Source organism: Sorex araneus, chromosome 3 (genome assembly GCF_027595985.1).
Source record: "Sorex araneus isolate mSorAra2 chromosome 3, mSorAra2.pri, whole genome shotgun sequence".
In the NCBI taxonomy this organism is placed as follows: Eukaryota; Metazoa; Chordata; class Mammalia; order Eulipotyphla; family Soricidae; genus Sorex; species Sorex araneus.
Window position 1 is genome coordinate 117,156,134 of NC_073304.1, and position 23,320 is coordinate 117,179,453.

The following is a 23,320-nucleotide window of genomic DNA, read 5'->3' on the forward strand; positions in this document are numbered from 1 at the left end:
CAGAAGAAAGAACATGACAGAAAAGGGCTTCTAGTGCCCCAACCTCTGCCCAATGTACATGCAAGTAAGAGGGGGAAAAAAATCCATTTTTCGTGGTTTGAGGAAGGATTAGAACCAGGTAGTGAATCAGCACATTCCCTCCAAGAACAATCTCTGTGTCTCCTTAAATGTGCCCCCTGCCCTCATGTCCCGGAGTGGAGGTTAGAAATGGTCTTTCCCCCAAGAGCAGAAACTAAGTTTTTTTTTTCTTTTTGGGTCACACCCGGCTATGCACAGGGGTTACTCCTGGCTCCACACTTAGGAATTACTCCTGGCAGTGCTCAGAGGACCATATGGAACGCTGGGAATCGAATCCGGGTCGGCTGCAGGCAAGGCAAACGCCCTACCCCCTGTGCTATCGCTCCAGCCCCCAGAAACTAAATTTTTAACATCTAATCCACTGCCTCATCCATACCTCGTGTATGAAAAGCTGTATGTGAGCAGCTCAACAGGTATGCTAGCATCCCTACCAATGAGAAGAAACCCAGATTCTTGTTCAGCAGAGCCTCCTAGGATGGAAATTAGGAAAAAGGATGCTCCCATGAGGGTTTGCTGAAAGAAACCTGAGTCCATATTGCCAGGAGGAATCACTGTCATCCCATTGCTCATCGATTTGCTCGAGCGGGCACCAGTAACATCTCCATTTTGAGATTTGTTACTGTTTTTGGCATATAGAATACACCACAGGGAGCTTGCCAGGCTCTGCCATGCAGACAGGATACTCTCAGGCTGTCTGAGAGGGGCAGAGGAATCGAACCCGAGTTGGCCACGTGTAAGGTGAATGCCCTACTGCTGTGCTATCACTCCAGCCTGCCAGGAGGAAAGGAACGACAATTCTAAGAAATGTTTGCGAAGGGACCAACATGAATATCATTTTGAGCAGCTGCTTATGATGCTCATTTTGAGTCTTTACTGAAGAAACCCAAAGAGAAGCATCTCTCATTTGTGGTCTCGTTTCAGCCTCAGACTCAAGTCCCGGAAAGTTCCCTGCTCTTATCTTCCCTGAGGAACTCGTGTGACAGCATCAGGAGGCAGAAATTCTCTGCTGCCAAAAAGATATCTGCGGAAGAGAGTAAAAAGTGCTCTTGGCCCCAAGAGAGAAAAATATTCCAAGTAGGAAAGAAAAAATACCCAGAGCTGGGGTGGGAGAGAGAGAGTATCCTGGATGCCCTGGCCCTCCATGTCCTGTCTACGAAACAATGAAAGTCATGCAAGCTGTTTCTTCCCCTCCCAAGTCTATGCACCGCCCCACAGCGGCCCGCCAGTGCGCAGAAGACACCCGGTTCCCCGGGAAAACTCCGGCTCTGCAGGGTCCCCAAGACCAGCAGCACCTACCTGCTCGGACTCCTCGTCACTGATGTTGGTCCGGCCCAGCATGGTGGCCTTCACTGTCGACAGGATTTTAAGCTGGGTGCTGATGGTGGGGATTCGCTCACACACCTAAAGAGGAAAAACGTTTAGATCACTGTTTCTGTTTCTCTGCCCAGGAGCTCCCGAGAGCAGGACTTCCCTCCCAGGGCACACAGAGGCACCATTTATTCACGCCAGCATTTAAATCCTTGCACTCCATGAGCTAATACATGCTCTGGAACCTGTCTCCCAAATACACAAAGAAGTTTCCCCTCTCGGCTATTCCCAATCTCCCTGAAGTGCCTCTTCATCTGCACCCAGGGTTTCCTATCCTGTTTCCCTCCCTGCCTCCCACTCTCTCTCTCTCTCCTCTCTCTCTCATACACACACATTTTCCTGAATACTTACCTGCAAGAGGTTGGTTCTAATCCGCTTATCCGTGCACTGCTTGGCAACTTCTTTGGCCAACCGAGTCACCTCATCTGAGGCTTTGGCGATGTCCTTGGCACACTGGATCAGTGCCCGCTTGGTGCCGCTGCCCCCTCTTACCAGTCGAGACATCTCAGCCATCAGTAGAGCCATGCGCTTGGCTGCTGCAATGATGTCATTGCCCTAGAGAGAAGTGCAGAGAAGGGGTGAGCTCTGGCCGCAGAAGGAGAAACAGAGCAGGCGAGGCAGCTGCTCCACAGCCCTCCGGAAAGGAGAGAAGAGGACAAAGGACTACTCTCTGCCACATTCTGGCTCAGGAGAAACAAGGAGAAGAAGCCGTGGTATGTCCTGCCACGGCAAGAGCATTCAGTCACTCGGCTGCAGAAAAGGAAGACCTGGAGATCAGTCTGGAAGGGCCGCATGGGCATCCCAGGCACAGCCCTGGGTACGAGTCAGCATCTCCGGGGTAATCGTGTCAGGAAAAGGAGGACAAACCCAAGACACTGGTGAAAGAGGCATTTTCCTTTCTCTAGGGGGGAAGCAGCAGAGCTGGCCTGAGGGGGGAATACAGAGGCACCTGTCCAGGTGCTGAAAGTATCCTCCTCATTCTTAGCCCCATTCCAAATAGCAGCCAAAGACTGCTAGAATGCAAACCTGAGTAACTTGTATCAGCCAAGGTGAGAAAAAGATTGACATGTCCAGACCTAGATGGCCGCCCTCTCTCCATGACTGCCTCTTGTTGGCCTTGTTAGTCTAACAGAATGTTGTTTTACCAGCTTTTCACATTAAGAAAAAAAAAAAACAAGAATTGATTCTTTAGCTTCCTTAGCCAAATGCTTCAGTGAAAGAAATCTCCGGCTAAGAAGCCAGGAAAAGGCATCAGGAAAAGAAAACTCAGAGGGGTCCAATCTAAAAAGAACCGCCCACTAGGACTAATAACAATTTAGTGTAGATGGGCGTAAAAACCTTCCCCCTGCATCCTAAGAAGGGAACTGACAGTATGGCCCTAAAGGCTCTTTCCCCAGCTGATCACCAAAAAGAAGCAAACTCCAGAATTCAATTCAAAGGGCAGGCAGCTCTGCTTCCCTCGCGCTCTTCGTTCTGCAGGGCGCAGTGAGCTGAGCTGCCCCTGCAGGGCACTGCGGCGCCCACGGGCAGCAAGAAGTGGTGGGTGGTTTCCAAGGGGAGGCAGTACCGAGACCAGAGAGAAATCGGGGATTCCGAGGACGGTGAAGGGCCAGCACGGCCGTCTGGGCCCACCCCTTCCAGAACTGGGATCATTCCAGGACGTGATAACCGTGGTTAGGAGACAGTGGGTGCCAGGGTTAGTCATTCCCGGGCTGCAGCGCCTTCCCTCATGCCACCTTCCACGGGCACAGCGTGACCGACCTCAAGCCCCCTCCTCGAACCAGCTTTGCTTCAGTCACCCAGGCCCCGAGCACTCTCCTCACGACCACCCCTTCCCACGAGAATCCCCGAGACAAGCAGTGAAGCCCCCTGCCCGGTGGGCACCGTCACGGCCAGCATCTGCCACACAGCCAAGTGAGGGCAGCAAGCAGGTCTTTGGCAGAAACCCAGCTGCCCCGCGCCCTCATCAATGCTGCCTGCACCCGCAGTGAGACGTCAGCAGGGAAGCAGCGGGCAGGCCCAGCTCAGTGGTCAGGCCAAGGGACAACAAAGGCGCCTCCTGACCTGGAGGTCATTGAGCGACACCTCCACAGCTTTAATGACAGCTTCAAGTTCTGACAACGGCCCCAGGTTGGGAGGCAAAGAATCCTTCCGAAGTGACCCCATCTCTCTTCAGTCACACACCCACCCCCAGCGCAAAGGCAATTCGATTCATCTGGCATTCGCAGACCTGGGATTCGTGAAGCCAGTCCTGCCCACAGGTGCAGACAGACAGCCCGCCCTCAGACTCACAGGGCCTGCACAGATCATGAGTGATGCAATGTGTCACGCTGCACAGGGCCGGATGCATTTGAAGCCGCCCCACTGGGGTGCTAGTCAATACCTTACTAGACCACTTGGTGGCTTCCCGGTGCAATGACTGAGCCGCGGCCAGAATGGGCAGGTTGACCGGCTGATTGGATGGCATTACCAGCAGCTCAGGTTCGTAATCATCTTCCATGTCAGGGGGGACAAGGAACCCAACAGCATCAGCCGCGTCTGACTCTGGCACGCTGCCTATACCCACCTCGGAGGCTGCATTACCCGGCTTGGGAGATGGCGGGAAGGATAAGAAATGGAACAGTGTTAGTAAGAGCAGCAGAAGTTGGGAGGTTGAGCTTCAACTGGTTTAGCAACCGAAGCTGCCTGGAACAGGAAAGAACCTCTCAGGGATCCTGAGGACCCAAAGCCTGCGAGGCTACAGGGGGAGGAGACGGGCATCCTCGGTCCAGGCGGCAGCCCAGGCCACCCTGACCAGAGTGAAGGAAAGATACTCACTCCGATGGCAAAGAGCAAAAGCAAACGGCATTCATTTCCCACACATTACTCAAGATAAACTTACAAAAGCAGTCCGCATGGCAGAGCCAAATGACCAAACGATAGTAGCCGACAACCTTAAAAGGAATCTAGGGGGTAAACAGTCACCAACGGTGCTTTGAACAGAATAGTGGACAGGGGCGGGGCAATAGCACAGCGGGTAGGGCACTTGCCTTGCACATGGCAGATGCGGGTTCAATCCCCAGCATCCCATATGGTCGCCTGACCACCTCCAGGAGTAACCCCTGAGCATGGCTGGTACAACCCAAAACAAAACAAAATTCTCCAAAACCAGAATAGAGCGTTGGCTCGTTCCCGCTGGCTTATCCGGACGCTGTTCTCAATCTTTCTGCTCACAGGAAGGCACTTGGACCAGCAGCCGCCGGCCACAGGCAGCCATTTCCTTCAGGCACTCAGAGTCCCAGAGATAAAAATGATACAGTAGGGGCCCTTCTGTCGAATTCTATTAGGAATATGAAAATGCAAGAAACTGGTCTCCAAAAAGTGAAGGTGAAGGAGTCAGGGCCCATGCGGGGAGCCAGTACCCTCCCAACCTTTCCCCTGAGCCCAACGGAACTCACCCCAGCTCACAGAGGGTGAACCAGATTCAGAGTCCCAAAGTTTCTAAGGATACACAGCAACAGCTCCACAAACACCAGACACAGGCCTGCCTCTGCCCGCCGGGCCCCAAGCACTGACCACAGCCAAACCTGAGGATGCTGGCACAGAGAACAGAGCTGGGACAAACACAGACCAGGGCTGTCGGCCCCGAAAGCATCCTCTTTATCTTTCCAATTCCTGCCTAATCTGTGTTCCACGGCACAGTATACTAGATTCACTGTGATGAAACTTTGACTTCCTCTAAAATCTCTGAGTAAGGGGAAGAGAGAGCATACATGTGGTCAGCTCGGGGTCGAACCCTGAGCACTTCCAGGAGTGATCCTGAGCACAGAGCCAGGACTAGCCCCTGCCAGGAAGAGCACTGTCAGGTGTGGCCCCCAAGCCCAAACTCCCCCAGAAGGCTTTTGAGTGACGCCATCTTTGCTTCGTGCCCCTCACGGTTGAGGGGTGCACGTGCTCCAGCTGGGGGGTCGATGTCACAAATAATCCCATGGCGCAGGGAGACAGCAGCGAGGTCACCATGCCTTCTTAGAACCCACCCTCCCCGCTAAGAGCTCAGAAAAACCATGGGGACTGTTTCTGCCTAAGAAACCTGTAGGTCTAGGTGTGGGCAGGAGGAGGGGCCGTGAGAAGAGCAACAGCCATGGGCATAGTGGGGAGGTTCGATCCCCGGCATCCCATACAAACCCACGAGCCCCACCAGGAGTGCAGAGCCAGGAGTAACCCCTGAGCAACACAGGGTGTGGCCCACAAACAAAAACTAAAAAATAGCCCCCAAAAAGGCGAAACTGCCCCACAGGCCAGGACCATGGCAGACACGCATTTCCCCATGTGCTTTCCTACTTCCACTTCCTGCCGCACCTGTCCTGGGTGAGGGGTGCACTGATTCTGGGGAGTGGACGAAGCATCCGGTTTCCAAGACACTTCATCTATCTAGCTGCCTCCATGAGGACACAGACGGGCAGCTGCAGCGGGCCCAGGGAAGACAGGAACAGGGACCCGGCATTAGCAAGAGAGCCACCAAAACCTTCCGCGGTCCCAGAAAAGAAAAGCAGTTTCTGACAGACATCGTGCAGGGCCAGGAAGGATGACGCTCCAATATCTCGCTTTGGCTGCCAACAGGAGAAAGCAGGAAGCCCGGAGTCACCTCCTGACACCCCAAGAAGAGGATCGTGCTCCTGGCAACAGGAGCCCAGCAGAGAACAGACGCGCCCCCGACAGCCTCTTCCTCCTCGCTCCATGGGCAAAGCTTCATTACGCACCTTGCTGGACCATTTTCGGGCTTCGTCATGGAGCTGCCTGGCAGCCATCATCATGGGCTGGTTAATCACCTCCCCGGCTTTCTGCTCGGGGAATTCCTCGTCCTTCTCCTCGGGTGGCGGGGGTCTGGGCGGAGGAACTTCACCCTCAGGCAGAGGTGGTTTGGGAGGAGCAAGTTCATCTGCCAGCTGAAAAGGAACCAATATGAGGGCCGGAATGGTGGTCCAGTGGTTAGGGTGTTTGCCTTGCATGTGGCCGATCCCGGTTCGATCCCTGGTATCCCATGTGAGCAATGAATGCCAGGAGTGATTCCTGAAGGCAACCCACAGTGGTCACTCCATCAAGTACCAGGACCACAGCTCCCAGCGGAACCAGAAGCACCTTCTCTTCCTTTTCCTGCCAAAAAGCTCAGCAGCTACCGTGTAGGTCAAATCCCAGTACCCGAGACCAAGAGCCCCAACAATACTTACGGGCTCTCTCAGCTCTACCCTGACATAGCAGACGGGCAGCTGTGGAGGTCACTGCCAAGGTGGGAGAGCAAGATCAGAGATCTCAGGGACCTTCCCTGGGTGGGCTCTGCTCTCACAGTGCCCTGCCAGGGTCCTCTGTGACCACCAACCATAGAGGAAGCTGAGCTGTGGACTCGGGGAGCACTGGGCCTACCAGCTGGGCACAAGGACCCAATTCTGTCCTCCAGTAACTCAGACACTTCATCTTTTACTGACTTGAATACAGGGAATCAAGGCAAGTAAACAGAATTATCACCTTTACAAGCTGTTCCCAGCTTATACTACTACTAGAGTAAAGGGCTGCAAAGGACTCGTGCTATCTGACTCTTGGTTTGTCTCTGTATCTGCTGAAGCTACTTAGCTAGGAAGGAATAAATGCCAATACTTTAAATTAAAGGTTTTAAGACATAGTTGGGCAGGGGATAAATGAACTTAAAATGATTACATTACTTCTGTTACATAACCCCAAAAAAGTCAAGAAATGAAAGAACCTGTAACAGATTCTAACTCAGTTTCTTTCTTTTTTGTTTGTTTTGCTCTGTTTGTTGGGCCACACCCCGAGACGCTCAGGGTTTACTCTTATCTTGGTGCTCAGGAATCACTCCTGGTGAGCTCAGGGGACCATACAGGGTGCTGGGGATCCAGCCCAGGTCACTGTGTGAGGCCAGCACCCTCCCCACTGTCCTGCGGCTCCAGCCCCCAGTTTCAACCATCCGTGCAGACTATTATCTCAAGCCTCGCCACTGTCTCACCACCCAGCCCACACCACATCCAGGCACCCTAAATCTGCCCCTCACTGCTCCCCACACACACAGAATTGACCACCATCCACCCCCGCCCCCTCACCCAGCACCCCCATGCCGGGGTACGATGCCAGGACCCTGCTAGATCAGGGGTGTGTCTGCCTGCATGTCCAAACCCTGAAGTGGCCCAGGGCTCCCAAGGGAAGGCACGGGCCACCTCCCCGTCCCTCCCGCACCTCCTTCTGACTTACGCGGAGCTGGTCGAGGTCTGGCGGCGGCGGGGGAAAGTCAGGCTCCTGAGGCTGGAAGGCTTCTCGGACCTTGGCGACTGCTCCCAGGATCCGGTATCCTGAGTCCAGGAAGCTCTTCTGCAGACCTGAACACGAGACGCCCTTTCAGCCCCTGCTCAGGACTGGTTTTGATGAACAAAAGCTGGTTCGGAGCCACCAGCAAGCCCGGGCGGTCGGGGCCTCTCCTGCGGCCCTGTGAGGTCAGTCGTGTCCTTGCCGTGGCCCCGTGGCACCCAGGCCACCTTCCGCCTGCTCAAACACCAACGTGTGGCCCACAGGCTGGTGGGGAGCTCCGAGCTAGGGGTGCTCACCACTTCTCTTAGGATGAAGCAGTGAGACACGGGTCTTCCCAGCTCAGAACAGGGCAATGTGGGTTCTGGGGTAGGGATAAGAGGTCCCCTTTCTCCCTACTCCCCTGCTCCACAGCCATTCTGCATCTTCACCCCTGCGGCCAGATACCAGCCTGTCCTTAGTGCTGGAAACAAGGACTCGAGCAGGACTGTGCCCAGGCCAGGGCCGCCCAGGGTAGCCCCTTCCACAGAGACAAGAGGCCCCGGGCAGGCAGGGTTAGAGGCAGTGGCTGCTCCAGGCCAGGAGAACCCCCACGGGTTTCCAGGAAAAGGGAAGAGCTTTAGTCACACAGGAAACCTGATCAAAATTTAGCTCATAAAAATTCAGATGTTTGGTGAAAGACGCAGAGTCACTTAAGACATTGTAGGTCAATGTGACCCCCCCAGAGCGGACAGAAATAGAGCATACTGAAGCGAGAAAAAAAGCATCTGAAGGAAAGCAGGAGTTATGGCAGTTACATAAGCCAAACAGTTGGCAAAATCGTTATCAAATGTTTTTGAAAATGTCTAAAATGATGACTACGCAGGGTCAGGAGCGTGTGGGCAGCGTGAAGGAGGCCCCAGAGGACTGATTTCTAGCCACCTTGAAAGATCTAGTCAATTGCTTTTGAGAGAGAAGAGACCCAGCATACTCGAGTCAGTATCTGCCTTTTTTGGGCACCCGGACTTCATACGCAGCAGTGGTGGGGAGCGCCGTACCCGCCCCCCAGCCCCCATCAGCTTCCTGAATTAAGCTCTCGGGAGGAGCGGCCTGTGCCTCTGCTTACCCGGGTCAGAGATGTTGCCCGCCACGGCCTTGGCATCCATCACCATTGGTGAGATGGTTTTACTCAGCTCGTCCGAGGCGGCCTTCACGGCCTCCCGGAACTTGGGGTCCTCCGAGTTCTCCACTTCCCGCTTAGCCACCAGCAGGATCCGGTTGGCCCTGCGAGCGATGCTGGTTGCCCCCGCGACCAGCATCTGCGGCTGAATGTTAGCCATGGCCACTTTACACTTGTCCAGGTCCTTCTTAATCGCTTCTTCGGAAGCATCCAACAGAGACTTGGTATCGATGGCTTCGTCCACCAACCCTGTCAGGGGAAGACAGAATGGAACTTAGCCACTAGTTTCAGGTGCACACAGTCTCCAAAACCTCGAGTCCACTCACGGTGCTCACGAGCAGGTCCAATACCCAGAGGCCCCTCTCCAGCCCCGGGTCCTCTTCTAGAATCAAAGGCTGCAGGTGAAAATCAGCGGCACACAACGAGGCGAGGCCGCACAGACCCAGCACCCATCCCGACGGTGGCCCCTGGCTTTCTCGTCTCTCCCACAGACCGGCAGGAACGCAACAAGCAGAGGCGACAAGGCCTGCGTGGGAAACTTCCACCGCGCTGCTGCCATACCCTCGGTGAGGGACATTTTCACACTCCCCGGCCGTCTGCTGCTTGTTGGCAGCCGACAGTGCCCAAGATGAGCCACGAGAAGGATCTCGATGGCCTGGCAGCCTGTTCCTGTTCCTGTTACCTGTCGTCTTCAGACACCTCGCAAGCTCCACTTTCATCTCTGGCTGCCTCGGACCCGGCCAAGGCTGGGCAGGGAAGCTGATGCGCCCCCACACTCATCCTTCCCGCCGCTCCTCTCCTCCCTCCGCAGGGAAGGAAGATTCCCTGGTGCCCCCGCACTCGCTCAGACAGACTCGGGGCTGTGCGTGGCTGTGCCTCTCACTCTCTCTTTTTTCTTTCCTTTCCTCTTTCTTCCCCCAAACTACGTAGTTGATAAACTGGAGGAGCCTCTGAGACAAGCTGGATTAAATGGGAGCTATTGTGGCTCCCTGAAATGTGAAGCCGGTGAAAGCGACAGGGCCACTCACTGTGTCCAGGGACACAGCCTCCCGCCTCTGAAACCAAACTCGGGGCGCAGCGGGAGCAAAGGCACCATTCACGGAGGAGATAGGGGCTGGGACAATAAACATCACACTGGGAGGGCGACTCGAGAGTCTCTCTTCAGACAAAGTTGCCAGGCTTGAAGAGGGAGCCGCCTCTGCTCGGCGGCTGCCATCAGGGCCAAGAACACCGGCAAGCACGTGACAGCCCATCTCCAAGGCCACCGGGGTGCCCCAGCTGGCTCCTCGGGAATACGGGGAGAACGCTGCGCACACACTGACTCACCTGTCATCTTCTCCACATTATCAATCCACTGGTTTTTCATGGTCTCAAAGTGTTCATAAGCAGCTTGGTTTCCAGGGTTCCTAAGTAAGATCCGGGCAGCTGAGACGACCTGGCGGTGACAGAACAACCTTTAAACACCAGAGCACCCCCCCACGGAAATCCAAGTCTTCAAGGGGCGCTTCCTCTTCTCTCCCCGTAGGTGGCACTCTAAAGCCACTCTAATGCCAAAATGGGCAGGCCTCTTCAGCCAGAAAGCAATGACTGCATTCTCATCCACTGAGCCCTAGCAAAAATAGTTTTACAGTCACTGATGGATTGTAAGACGTTACGAAAGGAGCAAAGTCAATGGGTGTCTGCTTGGTACTGGGAGTATATAGAAGCTGACAAAGATTTAAGACCTGGGTGTTAAGTCCATCGTAAAAAGCACCATGAAAAAAGAACAAATGTTATTGAAAAGTAACAAGTATTTTTCTTAAAAAAAAAAAAACAAAAACATTTACAGCATCCACAGAGTGCTTTCACATTTAGTGTCTTATCAACTCCTTACAAAAACCAGAAGGAGAGATAGGATATAATTTCTCCACTTGATAGATACAAAATCAAGACTCAAAATTTAGATGACTTACTTAAAAGCTCCTAGTTTTATTGCTGTGCTGTTTTGGTTTTGTTTTCTTTTTTAATTTGGTTGGTTGGTTTTGGTTTGGGGTCTGACCCAGTGGTGCTCAGGGCTTATCCCTGGCCCTGTGCTTAATGGCCATTCTTGGCAGGCTTGGGGGGCCATCTGGGGTGTGAGGGATCAAACCTGGGTCAGCAGTATGCAAGGCAAGCCCCTTACCCACTGTGATCCTTCCAGGCCCCTTAAGGGCGTCTATTAATATTACTGCTTTTGGGGAAGATCCAAATCAATTTCTAAAGTTCTTGGCCTTTTCACAGTTGATGTCATAAGTTTTCTGTTTTTCTTCTTTAGAAAATGTTTTATAAGAAACTTCCAACATGTTTGATGTTTCATATTTTGTTTGTTTGGAAGCCACACAGCCTGGGGGCTACTCCTGGCTCTGCACTTGGCAACCAATTCTGGCAGTGTTTAGGGGATAATACGGGATGCCGGGGGATCAAACAAGGTTCTCCCACGGGGAAGGCAAGCCCTGACCTGCTATACTAACTCTCTGCCCCCTCAAATCCCATTTTTTAAATATAAGTTCTTAAAAGAAAAACTTCATGTTTTCTAGAAGTTTAAAATAAGTGAATCTATTTTTGTTTTCTGTTTTAGAGGGGTCACATCTGCAGTGCTGACAGTGCCGTGGCACCGGCCATGCTGGGAACTGAACTCAGGCCAGGTCCCTGTGAAAGGTTTTCTCTAAGTGAACACATGTGATTTTTTCAAGAGGATCTAATGCATTAACATACCACCCGGGCAAAAGTTGAGACATTAAGAGATCTTACTTCCCATCTTTCTTCACAAGTCCTCACTAAATTATTAGATCATTAGCTTGATTCTAATGCCTTACAGGCATCCAATATCTGCTGAGTAAGTGCATGTAAAAAAAAAAGGAATGATTCATTAAATTTGATTAGACTAACAGCATGCAAACATCACACTCCATCATACTCGATGATACTGAGCTGATGATGATTTTTTTTTTTTTTTTTTTGCTTTTTGGGTCATACCCAGCAGTGCACAGGGGTCACTCCTGGCTCTGCACTCAGGAATTACCCCTGGCGGTGCTGGGAGACCATATGGGATGCTGGGAATCAAACCCAGGTCAGCCGCATGCAAGGCAAACATCCTAACCGCTGTGCTATCACTCCAGCCCCTGAGCTGATGATATTTTTAAGAATGCCCAGAATAGGGACCAGGAAGAGGGTACAGGGGTTAGGGCCCATGTCTTACATGATTCCAACCCCACTTGGATTCCTGGCCCGGGGAATCCCCAGCACCGCATCCTCAGGTCCTTGACCTGGATGACCCTTGCTGGAGTGTACCCCCACTTAGGCGTCATCTCCCATCCCCACAAAACAAGAATATCCATCATTTATTAGAACTTTCATTTCTGTCCCATTTGTTTCTTTTGGTTCTCACTTTTCCGTTATACTGTCCACATCATACAAGCTAGAGTTTGGTTTTATAATTAAATTCAAAGAGAAGGATCAGTTATGGACATAAATGAATTTTTGAAAATGCACTCACCCAAAGAGACGTAGAGAAAGGCACAAACTCTAATTTCAAAATAAACTGTGCTCAGGATTATTTAGTATGTAATGGGGAAGGGGATGCTTCATTAGTATTTGCTACTTTCAACCCGGAAAGTGGCTCAGAGCTCCCGCCTTTCACGTATAAAACCCGGATTCAATTCTTGGCACTGGGGGAGGGGAATGGGGGGGAGAGGAATAAAACCTAATGTATGGTCTTTATAAAAAAAATGCAAATGACATAAAATTAAGTCTGACATTATGAGTATTTTAAATTTTTTATTCATTTGGGGCTTGGAGCTACACCAGGCTGTGCTCGGGGCATTATTCCTGGCTCAGTGTTCAGGGGTCACTCCTGGAGGGGCTTGGGGGGCCATGTCAGAAATGCCAGGGACCGAATATGGGTTAATCAGGGGACCACATGCAGTGCCAGGGATCAAACCTGGATCGGCACCAGATGCAAGGCTTCTACCCTACCCACTGTACTATGCTTACTATCACTCTGGTCCCTAACGTCCAACAAGATCATAAAATGTGAAAACCCCAATAATCTCCATGCCCATAGGCTGATGTTCAAATTCAGGAGTCTAAACAAACCTCGTCCAGGTGCCAGCTTGTCCAAGGCAAGCTCCACCTGCTTTACTACGACTCAGCCCCACCATGTGTATTCTTTAACGGTCTGTGGGATAAGTATTAAAAAATGTGGAGCAACTGTTTTGTAAGTTTTCTATTTGTTTTGGAGGAGGCACCCCTGATGGTACTCAAGGTTGACTCCTGGCTCTGTGCTCAGGGTCATCCTAGTGGTAAACAGGGGACCAGAGGCAGTACCAAGGATTGAACTGGGGTCTGCCTCAAGCCAGGCAAGTGCCTCAATTCCTGTGCTACCTCTGGCCCGCATAAGTATCTCTCTTTGCTACACACTGATCAATGAACACTGGAGCGAGGAAGACCGAGGCACGACCCACCTGAGGAGTGAGTTCCCGGGCGGTCTTCACCGATGCCTGGATACCTTCCACCGTCGATTTGTTTGCTGTCCCGACAGCGGCTGCCTTCTCTGCTGTGGCACCAAGCCGGCCTGAGTGGTTCTCGAAGTTAACTGCCCTTTCATCGAATACCTTAAGGAAAAAACAAAGACACGGAGAAAACTCATTCCAATGAAGCAAGTCAGGCGATCTAAGAAAACAGTCTTTTTTTAGCACAGGCAGCCATGCACAAGCAGAGACTTTAGAACTGACATCAGGTCCTAGGTGCACAGTCCCACTGCACGCCTTGACCCCACTGCATCTCCTCAGAGGCCCAAGGAAGCGTCTCGCTCACACAGCCTTGAATGTCAGTGGGGTCTCAAGGTCTGCTGGTCTGGTCTGGTTTGGTCTGGGACTGGTTTGGGTTTGGGCTTGGAGCCACACTTGGCGATGCTCAGGGCTCACTCCTGGCTCTGGGCTTTGGAATCACCCCTGGCGGGATTGCTGGGGATAAATTCCAAGTCAGCCACATGCAAGGCAAATGGCCTATCTCCGGCCCCCAACATTTGGTTGTCAAGATCATAAACTATGAAGACCCCAGTAACACCCACGCCTGCAGTCTGGTGCTCTGGTTTGAGGAGTCTACACCAGCCAGTCCAGGAGCCAATGCAGGTAAATACATGAAAAGCCAAGAACATCCTAAGCGAGCTCCAGCCACCTGGGGGCTCAACACTCCCACCTGCCCCTAGCGTTAGTGTCGTGGAAATCAGAGTGGGTCACCAAATGCTAGCCCGATCCAGAGAGGAGGACGGCTGATTTCTGTCACTCCAAGTGACCAAACATCATTTTTAAAGGGGAACTTTTCCTTCAGGGTGGACATGAGGCAAGCTCACAGACCGCGAGGGTGGCTTTCACCTTAGACTGCAGGACCAGAGCTCTCCAGCCAGATGACTGGTAGCAACACTGGACACAACGCTGTGAAAGCGAGAGATACAGCACTCGGTCCCGTCTGAACCACAGACAGGGCCTGCCGGAACAGCCAACCAGAATCCTCCCCTTTGCCTCCCCCTGGGCTTACCCGCCCAACTCTGGCCCCCGCAGACAATCCCTCCAGGTCTCCTGGTGCGGCAGCGGGCCCTGTCCACTCTGGCCCTGCACCGTCACTGTCCTCTCCCGCTCCCTTCCTTCACTGACCCCGCACTGTGCTCCTGACCTGTGACCTACCCTGGCCCCCGCAGGCCTCTGCTCAGCCCCCACAGAGGTGGCGCTGGAGTCCATCAGCAGATCCGTGCTACTATGAAAAGGTCGACAACCATTGCTTGGTGCCTCCAAGCGTGACTCACTCTCACCTTTCTTTTTTTTTTTTTTTTGATATTTATTAAAGTTTAATAAGTTGATTATAAAAATAGCTCAAACGTAGTTGAGCAGTTTCATGTCACATAGACTTTTTGGGAAGGTTTTCTTTGTCTTGATTCTTTTTTTTTTTTTAATTTATTTATTTTTAATTAGAGAATCACCGTGAGGGTACAGTTACAGATTTATACACTTTTGTGCTTATACTTCCCTCATACAAAGTTTGGGAACCCATCCCTTCACCAGTGCACATTCTCCACCACCCGTAAACCCAGTGTCCCTCCCACCCTCCCCAATCCCATCTCCCCCCCACCCCACCCTGCCACTGTGGCAAGGCATTCCCTTCTGTTTTCTCTCTCTAATTAGCTGTTGTGGTTTGCAATAAAGGTGTTGAGTGGCCACTGTGCTCAGTCTCTAGCCCTCATTCAGCCCGCAACTCCCTTCCCCCACATGGCCTTCGACTACAATGTAGTTGGTGATCGCTTCTCTGAGTTGACCTTTCCCCGGAACGTGTCACTCTCACCTTTCTAATGAAACATCACTTCCAGGCTGTCACCCTGGAGGCAACCTCACCCTCACCCCAGGACTTCCTAATCATGCATCCCTCTTCTCTCCTCCATATTTATCAGCATTTAAAGTAATGGTCTCATTTTTCATCTGTCTCCTTCACATTCACATAAAAGCCTCACTAGGGACTCGTTTTGTCATTATTCTGGCCTGGCTCTTAAAACCATGCCTGGCTTGGGGTGGTGCTGAATCAGCAACGGTAAAGGCTTCCCTGAACATCCTCCAGAGGCTGCTGTACTTCAGGGCAACAGCGCAAAGGGCTAGTGCATCCCTGGCATGTGGGAGCCCTGGATTCAATCCCTAGTACCGCAGGAGAATCCCCCTCAGCACAGAGCCAGGTGCAGTGCAAGCCGCCCAGTACTGTCAGGTGTGGCCAAAACTAAAATAAATAAAATATATCCTCCAAACATTTTGGTGTCTTTTTTTTTTCCTTTGGGGGCGAGGGGGGCAGAGAGTCTCCCAAGCAGGTCTTAGCAGACTGGGAGACCCTTGGCAGCAATTTTTTTTCCCTTTTGGGGTCACACCCGGCGATGCACAGAGTTCACTCCTGGCTCATGCACTCAGGAATTACTCCTGGCAGTGCTCGGGGGACCATATGGGATGCTGGGAATCGAACCTGGGTCGGCCATGTGCAAGGCAAACGCCCTACTCACTGTGCTATCGCTCCAGGCCCCCCTCCCAGCAATTTTTTTTTTTTTTTTGCTTTTTGGGTCACACCCAGCGATGCTCACGGGTCACTCCTGGCTCTGCACTCAGGAATTACCCCTGGCTGTGCTCAGGGGACCATACGGGATGCTGGGAATCGAACCCGGGTCGGCCGCGTGCAAGGCAGATGCCCTACCCGCTGTGCTATCACTCCAGGCCCCCCTCCCAGCAATTCTTAACTGCAATTCAATGGGCCCTTCTGAGCTGAGAGTTATTCAGGCTACCCCACAGAGCTCAGGGGGTTCCGGGCTGTGCCCTGGAGTGCCCAGCATCAAAACAGGGACAGCTGTGCAAGGCACCTGCCTCAAACTCTACATTACTCTGGTCACTCCAGGAAACTGTGGTGACCTCACTGACTAGACTTCCATCACACTCTGAGCCAAAGGCTCTAGGACCGCTGCTATTCGTTTTTCCATCTTCACTCATATTGGCAGCTCACAGGAAGGGATTAAGATGAGGCGCCCCCGACAGTGGAAACTGGCGGGTGAAGGTCTGCTCCTTGCGTTTGCGAACAGGAGGTCTGTTATTCTCATCAGTGGATGCTCTGGTTTTATTTGTTTGGTTTTTTGGGGGGTTTCTTTTTGTTTTTTTTTTTTTCTTTTTGGGTCACACCCAGCAGTGCACAGGGGTTACTCCTGGCTCTGCACTCAGGAATTACTCCTGGCAGTGCTCAGGGGACCATATGGGGTGCTGGGAATCGAACCTGGGTCGGCCGCATGCATTTACCTAATGCCCTACCCGCTGTGCTATCGCTCCAGCCCCTCTGGTTTTATTTGTTTGTGACGCCTTTTCCTTTCTCTGGCTATAATGACCAAGCACACAGTTCCTGGGCTTCCCAGGCTGGCAAGATTTGCTAATTCTTTTTCTGCCCATCTTCTCTGATTTCAGACGGACAGTTCCTACTCTCCAGTGCCCTACCCAGACACCTCACAAACCCCAAGCCCTCATCTGGTAACCTGTGAGTCACCATGACTACGCCCTTCTCTTACCATCCAACACCAACCAGAGACAAAGGCACAAAGGCAACCTAACTTGATCTCACAAAAACTCCTTAAAACCTTCCCATTTTCCATTCAGGCTATCGATGCTTTAACTCCAACTCATGCCCTCTGCAGCTGGTTATGTCTGCAAAGTCTTAGCTGGTTTTCTTGGAACGGGTCATGAGGTCACCAGTAAAACAGAACACAAATCTGACCCGGATCTTTGTCCCGCTGCAACCCGACTGCTGGCCTTCCCTTCCACCCAGAGTTAGCCAAGTTCTAAGACCTAGTTTCTAATTCTCTCTCTTTCTCCCGAATTTGTTGCCTTTCAATCTATGCCCCGGCAATACTGAATTGCTTCATTCTTTGCATACCCACTCCTTTGTCTCTCAATGTCCTTGTTCTTTCTATTTCTAACTAGTTACCATCCCCTTATTCATTCTGAGTGAATTCCTAACTATTCTTTTTCTGGAGGTGGGGGCAGGGCTGCTCAGAACTTACTCCTGTCTCTGTGCTCACTCATGATGGGGCTCAAGGGACCATAGCCAGTGCTGAGGACCCAGGCTGGCTGTGTAGAAGGCAAGTCCCTTGCTTGCTGTACCATCTCCCACCCCGACTCCTAACCATCCTTGCCCTCCCGGACAGGCCCTGTGCCTTTCCTCTGGGTGCCACAGTATCAGTACTGAGATCTGCATCCAGAGCACCCGACTGTTAATGTCTGCTCTAGTCTTTCCAACACACACATGTGGGCTTTCTATTTTTTCACTTTTTTTTTTTTTTGCTCTTTGGGTCACACCTGGCAATGCACAGGGGTTACTCCTGGCTCTGCACTCAGGAATTACCCCTGGTGGTGCTCAGGGGACCATATGGGATGCTGGGAATCAAACCCGGGTCGGCTGCGTGCAAGGCAAACACCTTACCCACTGTGCTATCGCTCCAGCCCCTATTTTTTCACTTTTTAAATATTTTTTTATCTTGGTTTCATATCTGGGGGAACCATACAAGATGCTGGGGATCGAACTAGGGTCAGCCACATTCAAGGCAAGCACCCTACGTGCTGTACAATGCTTCTGGCCCCAGGTGAGGCTTCTTCAATGCAAACATATGTTTTATTCATGTCTAAATCTTTAGCATCTGCCCCAAGGCTTGAGGAGAGTGTAGATGCTCACTCAATCCTTTCTGATGAGGTAACAAGGGCAGCAAGCCAAGCTTAGCCAGCTAAAAAGGACAGCAGGTACGGGGTGGGACTGGCACATCAACCAAGAGAGCAACAGTCCTGCCGATGAAGAATGGGGCGACCAGCTAACGTGAGAAACAGGGGCCGAGATCAGGGAGGAGAAGGGAGTTATGAGATCAGAGATTCAAGCCGAGATTCTCATCACTAAGTGGCAAGAACAAAACAAACAGAAACCAGGTCAAACTAGACAACCTAGGCCTGAATGCAGACGAGGCTGGAAGGGTGGGAAGGACCGCGGCGTGGAAAGCAGCCCGGACGCTGTGCTGGGGGCTCTCGCAAGCAGCCCCCGGAGCCCAGCTTGGCTTTCAGTGATGTCACCGTGGAGCAGTCAAAGGAAAAGCAGGCAGGGGGGGCCGGAGCGACAGCACAATGGGAGGGGTTTGCTTTGCACACCGATGACCCGTGGCTGATCCCCGCATCCCATATGGTACCAAGCACCGCCAGGAGTGATCCCTGGGTGCAGAGCCAGGAGCAACCCTGAGCATTACTGAGAGTGTGTGCCCCCCCCAAAGGGGTTTCTATCATGGAAATCAACAAGCCTTATAAATCTGCCCCCCCACCACCACCAAGCACCCTTCCCACCAGCAGCACTAACCAGCCCGACAGCTCATTTTGAGGGCCGCCACCCGTGAGAAAGGCTGAGAGACGCCTGCCCTCGTGACCAGGCTGTGCCAGAGTGCCCAGGGCCCTGACTCCACATTTCTTCTTGTGTGGCAAAAACAAAACCTCCTTGTTTTCTTTGTGATGATCCGGTTTTCTACTGCTTGTGACAGATTCCTTCGGGCCCTACTGCCATCGCATTCTGCCTGATAAACTGATTCATGCACATGTATGTCCGAACTGTATCTTCGCACATGCCGCGTGTGTGCATGTGTGGCCGCATACACCCACCTCTTCCCTGTTGGGAGCATCGGGAGGGGCAGTGGCCGCCACTGCCAGCAGCTTGATGGGAGTTGTGGTATCACTGAAGACATCTGACACCTCCTGGGTCATGGCCTCCTGCATCTGGGCTTTCAGGTCCTTGAAAACATTGTTTATAAGGGTCAATTTTAGAAACATTCCCAATACATCTCCCTATGTATCCTTTCCATTCACTCTGACATTCAAGAGAGTTTTACCGACTATCAACTATTGAAAAAGCCCTGGACTAGCACAGAACAGGGATGGGGAGAGACTGCTGCATGCCAGGAGATTAGCATCTACTGAGCAGCTGAGCAGCAGAGGCAAAGCATGACCCACAACTGCCTAGAGACCACTCACTCAACCAAGAACTTGTACTTCCTGTCTCAGTGCTCAATGCCTTCAAAGAAATGATACTGAAGGAAGGAAGGAAGGGAGGGAGGGAAGGAGGGAGGGAAGAAGGAAGGAAGGAAGGAAGGAAGGAGGGAGGGAGGGAGGGAGGGAGGGAGGGAAGAAGGAAGGAAGGAAGGAAGGAAGGAAGGAAGGAAGGAAGGAAGGAAGGAAGGAAGGAAGGAAGGAAGAAAGGAAGGAGGGAGGGAGGGAAGGAGGGAGGGAAGAAGGAAGGAAGGAAGGAAGGAAGGAAGGAAGGAAGGAAGGAAGGAAGGAAGGAAGGAAGGAGGGAGGGAGGGAGGGAGGGAGGGAGGTAGGGAGGGAGGGAGGGAGGAAGGGAAGAAGGAAGGAAGGAAGGAAGGAAGGGAGAGAGGGAGGGAGGGAGGGAGGGAGGGAGGGAGGGAGGGAGGGAGGGAAGGTGGGGAGGAGGGAAAGAGAGAAAGAGAGAAAGAGGGGGGAGGGGAGAGGGGAGGAGAGAAGAAGGATCAGAAGGAAGGACAGAGAGAGGGAGGGGGAGGGAGTTGGTTCTACCTTCAGGGAGTCCTGAAGCTGAGACGCCAGTGCTCTGGCCTGGGGGCTCTCCCCTTCCCCTCTGGCAGCCAGATCGGCCAGCTGAGCTGTCAGCTGATCCACTCGGTCACACTTTGCAAGAAGATCTTGGCGATAAGGTCCCATCATGACATTAGCCAGCCGATGCCCTTCAGCCACAAGCCCCCGGATGGCAGCCTGACCTGAAGAAGAAAATACCACCGAACTCAAGACAGATCTGAAGAATACGGCTAAGGCATGTTGTGGTCAAGTGTTTTTTATAGCTTCCTTTACCATGTACTATTCATTTAAAGGGGAAAAAGTACACTGCTTAGGAGCTGGACAGTACAGGGGTTAAGAGGAGGCCTTGGAGGAGAACCCAAGCTTTATCCCTGACACCACTTACAGTCCTCTGAGCACTGCCAGGAGTGAGCACTGAACACAGAGCCAGGAGAAAGGCCTGAGAAGGTGGACAGCCATGGCCCCAAAAGAAACAAAAACAATAGTGCCACCAGACAGAGAGAGGGGAAGTGTCTGCCATAGATGCACACCTGGAGTGGGGGCGGAAGGAGGGACATGTGCACCTACTGTATCACTGAAACCTGATCATGAACAGCTTTGTAACTGTGTGTCTCTAGGTGATTCAATTTAAAAGAAAAAAATGGCTCTTAGTGGGAAGGTTGCCCTAACAAAAGAAAAAAATATATAAATGTATAAATAAGGATAAACCACTCATCATCTCATCACTTGGAGAATGATAGATCTGAACATTTCCTTCTATTTTAATGTATCACATGCTCTGAGACATGTAATTTTTCTCTCACAAAATTGTGATCATATAATAAATCAACTTTTATTCTTACTATTTATTTTCGTTTTGCTTTGCTTTTAGGCCACACCCAGCAATGCTCTGTGCTCAGCGACACTCAGCAATGCTTGAGCTCTGCACCAGGAATCACTGCTGGCAGTGCTCAGGGGATCACATAGGATGTTAGGAATTGAACCTGGGTCAGTTGCAAGCAAGGCAAGTACTTTACCTGCTGTACTATTGCTCCAGCCCATCTTGTCTTCTATTTAATGCACATATTTTGCATCATTAAATATTAGTGAAAAATTACTCCTGGCTCTGCACTCAGGAATTACTCCTGGCAGTACTCAGGGGACCAGATGGGATGCCGGGAATCGAACCCAGGTTGGCCACGTGCAAGGCAAATGCCCTACCCACTGTGCTACAGCTACAGGCCCTAAATATTAACACTTTAATATATAGTCATATGTAATATGACTGCTTAGGAAATCTTAATTATTTCTTGAATATATTCCAGTAAGCCACATATGAGGCAAAGAGAATGAATATTTTTATTCACTCATTTATTTATTTAGGGTTTCTGTGTCACACCTGGCAGTGCTCAGGGCTTACTCTTGGCTTTGCACTCAGGGACCATTCCTGGCAGGACCTGGGGGACCACATGTGGCACCAGAGATCAAACCTGGGTCAGATACATCAAGGCAAGAGCCCTACCCACTATACTATCTCTCAAGCCCTGGAATGAACATTTTAGACTTATTCTCACACTCTTCCCCAAATCAACATTCTACTTTATTCACTCTGGTACAACTAAAAATAATCTTGGTAGGTAATGCCTTTCATCTATTTTCCCAAACTGTATTTACTTATGTAATTTCTGTCCTACAGTAATTGGTAATTGAATGGAACAGACTGGAAGCAGAACAGGAGAATAGAAGTCTGCATAGATTGAAAATAATTAGCTCAAGTTTCAACTCCCACCTAAGGACTTTTCTTATTTGCAAAATAATGTGCTCTGTAAATACATCTTGATTAAATCACCAAAATGTAGTTGGTCACACATGGAGAAGGAGTCACGGTACACAATGGCCTATGGACCTGCGACTCAAGAAACAATCCACCTCCCAATACCATACCCTAATGACGGATGCTACAGCTCCACCAATTTCTTGCTAATTTTCACGGACATCAATTTCATGGGACCTTCAAGTCCACTGATGGCCTTACCAACTCCCCGGTCATCCACTGTGGGGTTATCGATCCACCGATGTGCTTGCTCAATCTTGCCCTCAAGATGGACTGCAGCCTTGGTGGGCCTGCTGTTGGCCACGGCCCTGTTGGCTTTGCTCTGCAGGTTCTGCAAGGCAGTGGCCACCTGTTTGGCCAGTGCTCGGGCCTCTGGGGAATCTCCTTTCCCCCTGGGGAGAAGAACAGGCTCTGTCACACATAGACGCTACTTAGAATGAGATGATTATACAAAGGCCAATGAGAGAGTCAGTGGCCAATGATTATTATCTTCTTTTAAAAGATGGTGGATTCTCCATAGAACACGGAAAAAAAGAAATAAGTAATATAAAAATTCAGATACGAGTTGGGATTAATATAGGTTAGCTACTTGGAAAGCTCAGCTCACCTATCATAATTCAGCTGACCCTCAGCCCGCTGTCTCTGAAAACACTTTCTGTGGAGCCTGAAGTGTCTGTTGGTTGAAGTCATTATAGAACCTAACTAGTAGTATGATCTTTTGACCCCCCTCCCACTCTGTTTAAGTATTAGAGCAAACACTCTAAAATTATTTAACCCTTTCAACAATCCTATAAGATATCAGCACCGTGTAATCCCACCAACGGCCAACATCCAGAGACTATAACACCAAGCTCCCAGAAGAGAGCAATGCAGAGTCTCTTGCCCCATGCCTGACTGTCTTCCCCGGGGCCCCTTCAGTTTCTCTCCCCGGCCCGAACAGAGCTCCCGCAGCTGAAGACCTCTGAAGTCTAGCCACAGCCATGCTCAAGGCCCCTCTCCACACATTCAGATGAGCCTCATGCATGAAGAAACCGGCAGAGGAACCCAGGTGTATGGGACCCAGGGCTAAGACCTCCAAGCCTGCTCGGATCAGGACTGGGCCTCTTCCACCCAAACTCCCCATTTTCCAGTAGCTAGGCAGTCACACCCAGGGACTGCCCCCAGTGCCGTATAATCCCACCAATAGCCAACATCCAGAGACTATAATACCAAGCTCCCGGAAGCGCATGGCTACTAAGTGGCCGTGCAATATCTTTTAGCCTAGTTCTCCCTCTGGGAGAACCTGGCAAGCTACCGAGAGTTTCCTGCCCACATAGGAGAGCCTCACAAACTCCCCATGGCATATTCATATGCCAAAACCAGAAACAATGCTGGGTCTCAGTCCCCTGACCCTGAAAGAGCCTCCAATGTGGTACCACTGGAAAGGACAAGTAAAGAGAGGCTTCTAAAATC

At 51.4% G+C, this 23,320-nt stretch overlaps 1 protein-coding gene across 3 annotated transcripts in view; it reads right to left on the reverse strand.

Annotated features, from left to right (window-relative positions):
- VCL (vinculin) overlaps window positions 1-23,320 on the reverse strand; it is a 136,056-nt gene that overhangs the window by 3,041 nt on the left and 109,695 nt on the right. For 2 of the 3 annotated variants that reach the window (XM_055131511.1, XM_055131510.1), the window contains exons 11-20: window positions 22,070-22,260; window positions 20,038-20,237; window positions 19,108-19,236; window positions 13,378-13,527; window positions 10,223-10,331; window positions 8,843-9,145; window positions 7,687-7,811; window positions 6,186-6,371; window positions 1,798-2,001; window positions 1,375-1,479 (exon numbers count right to left, since the gene is read on the reverse strand). In XM_055131511.1, the coding sequence (XP_054987486.1) occupies window positions 1,375-1,479; window positions 1,798-2,001; window positions 6,186-6,371; window positions 7,687-7,811; window positions 8,843-9,145; window positions 10,223-10,331; window positions 13,378-13,527; window positions 19,108-19,236; window positions 20,038-20,237; window positions 22,070-22,260 (1,702 nt within the window). Of the gene's footprint in view, window positions 1-1,374; window positions 1,480-1,797; window positions 2,002-3,829; window positions 4,034-6,185; window positions 6,372-7,686; window positions 7,812-8,842; window positions 9,146-10,222; window positions 10,332-13,377; window positions 13,528-19,107; window positions 19,237-20,037; window positions 20,238-22,069; window positions 22,261-23,320 lie in introns of all 3 variants that reach the window. The other variant, XM_055131512.1, reaches the window with a different exon arrangement.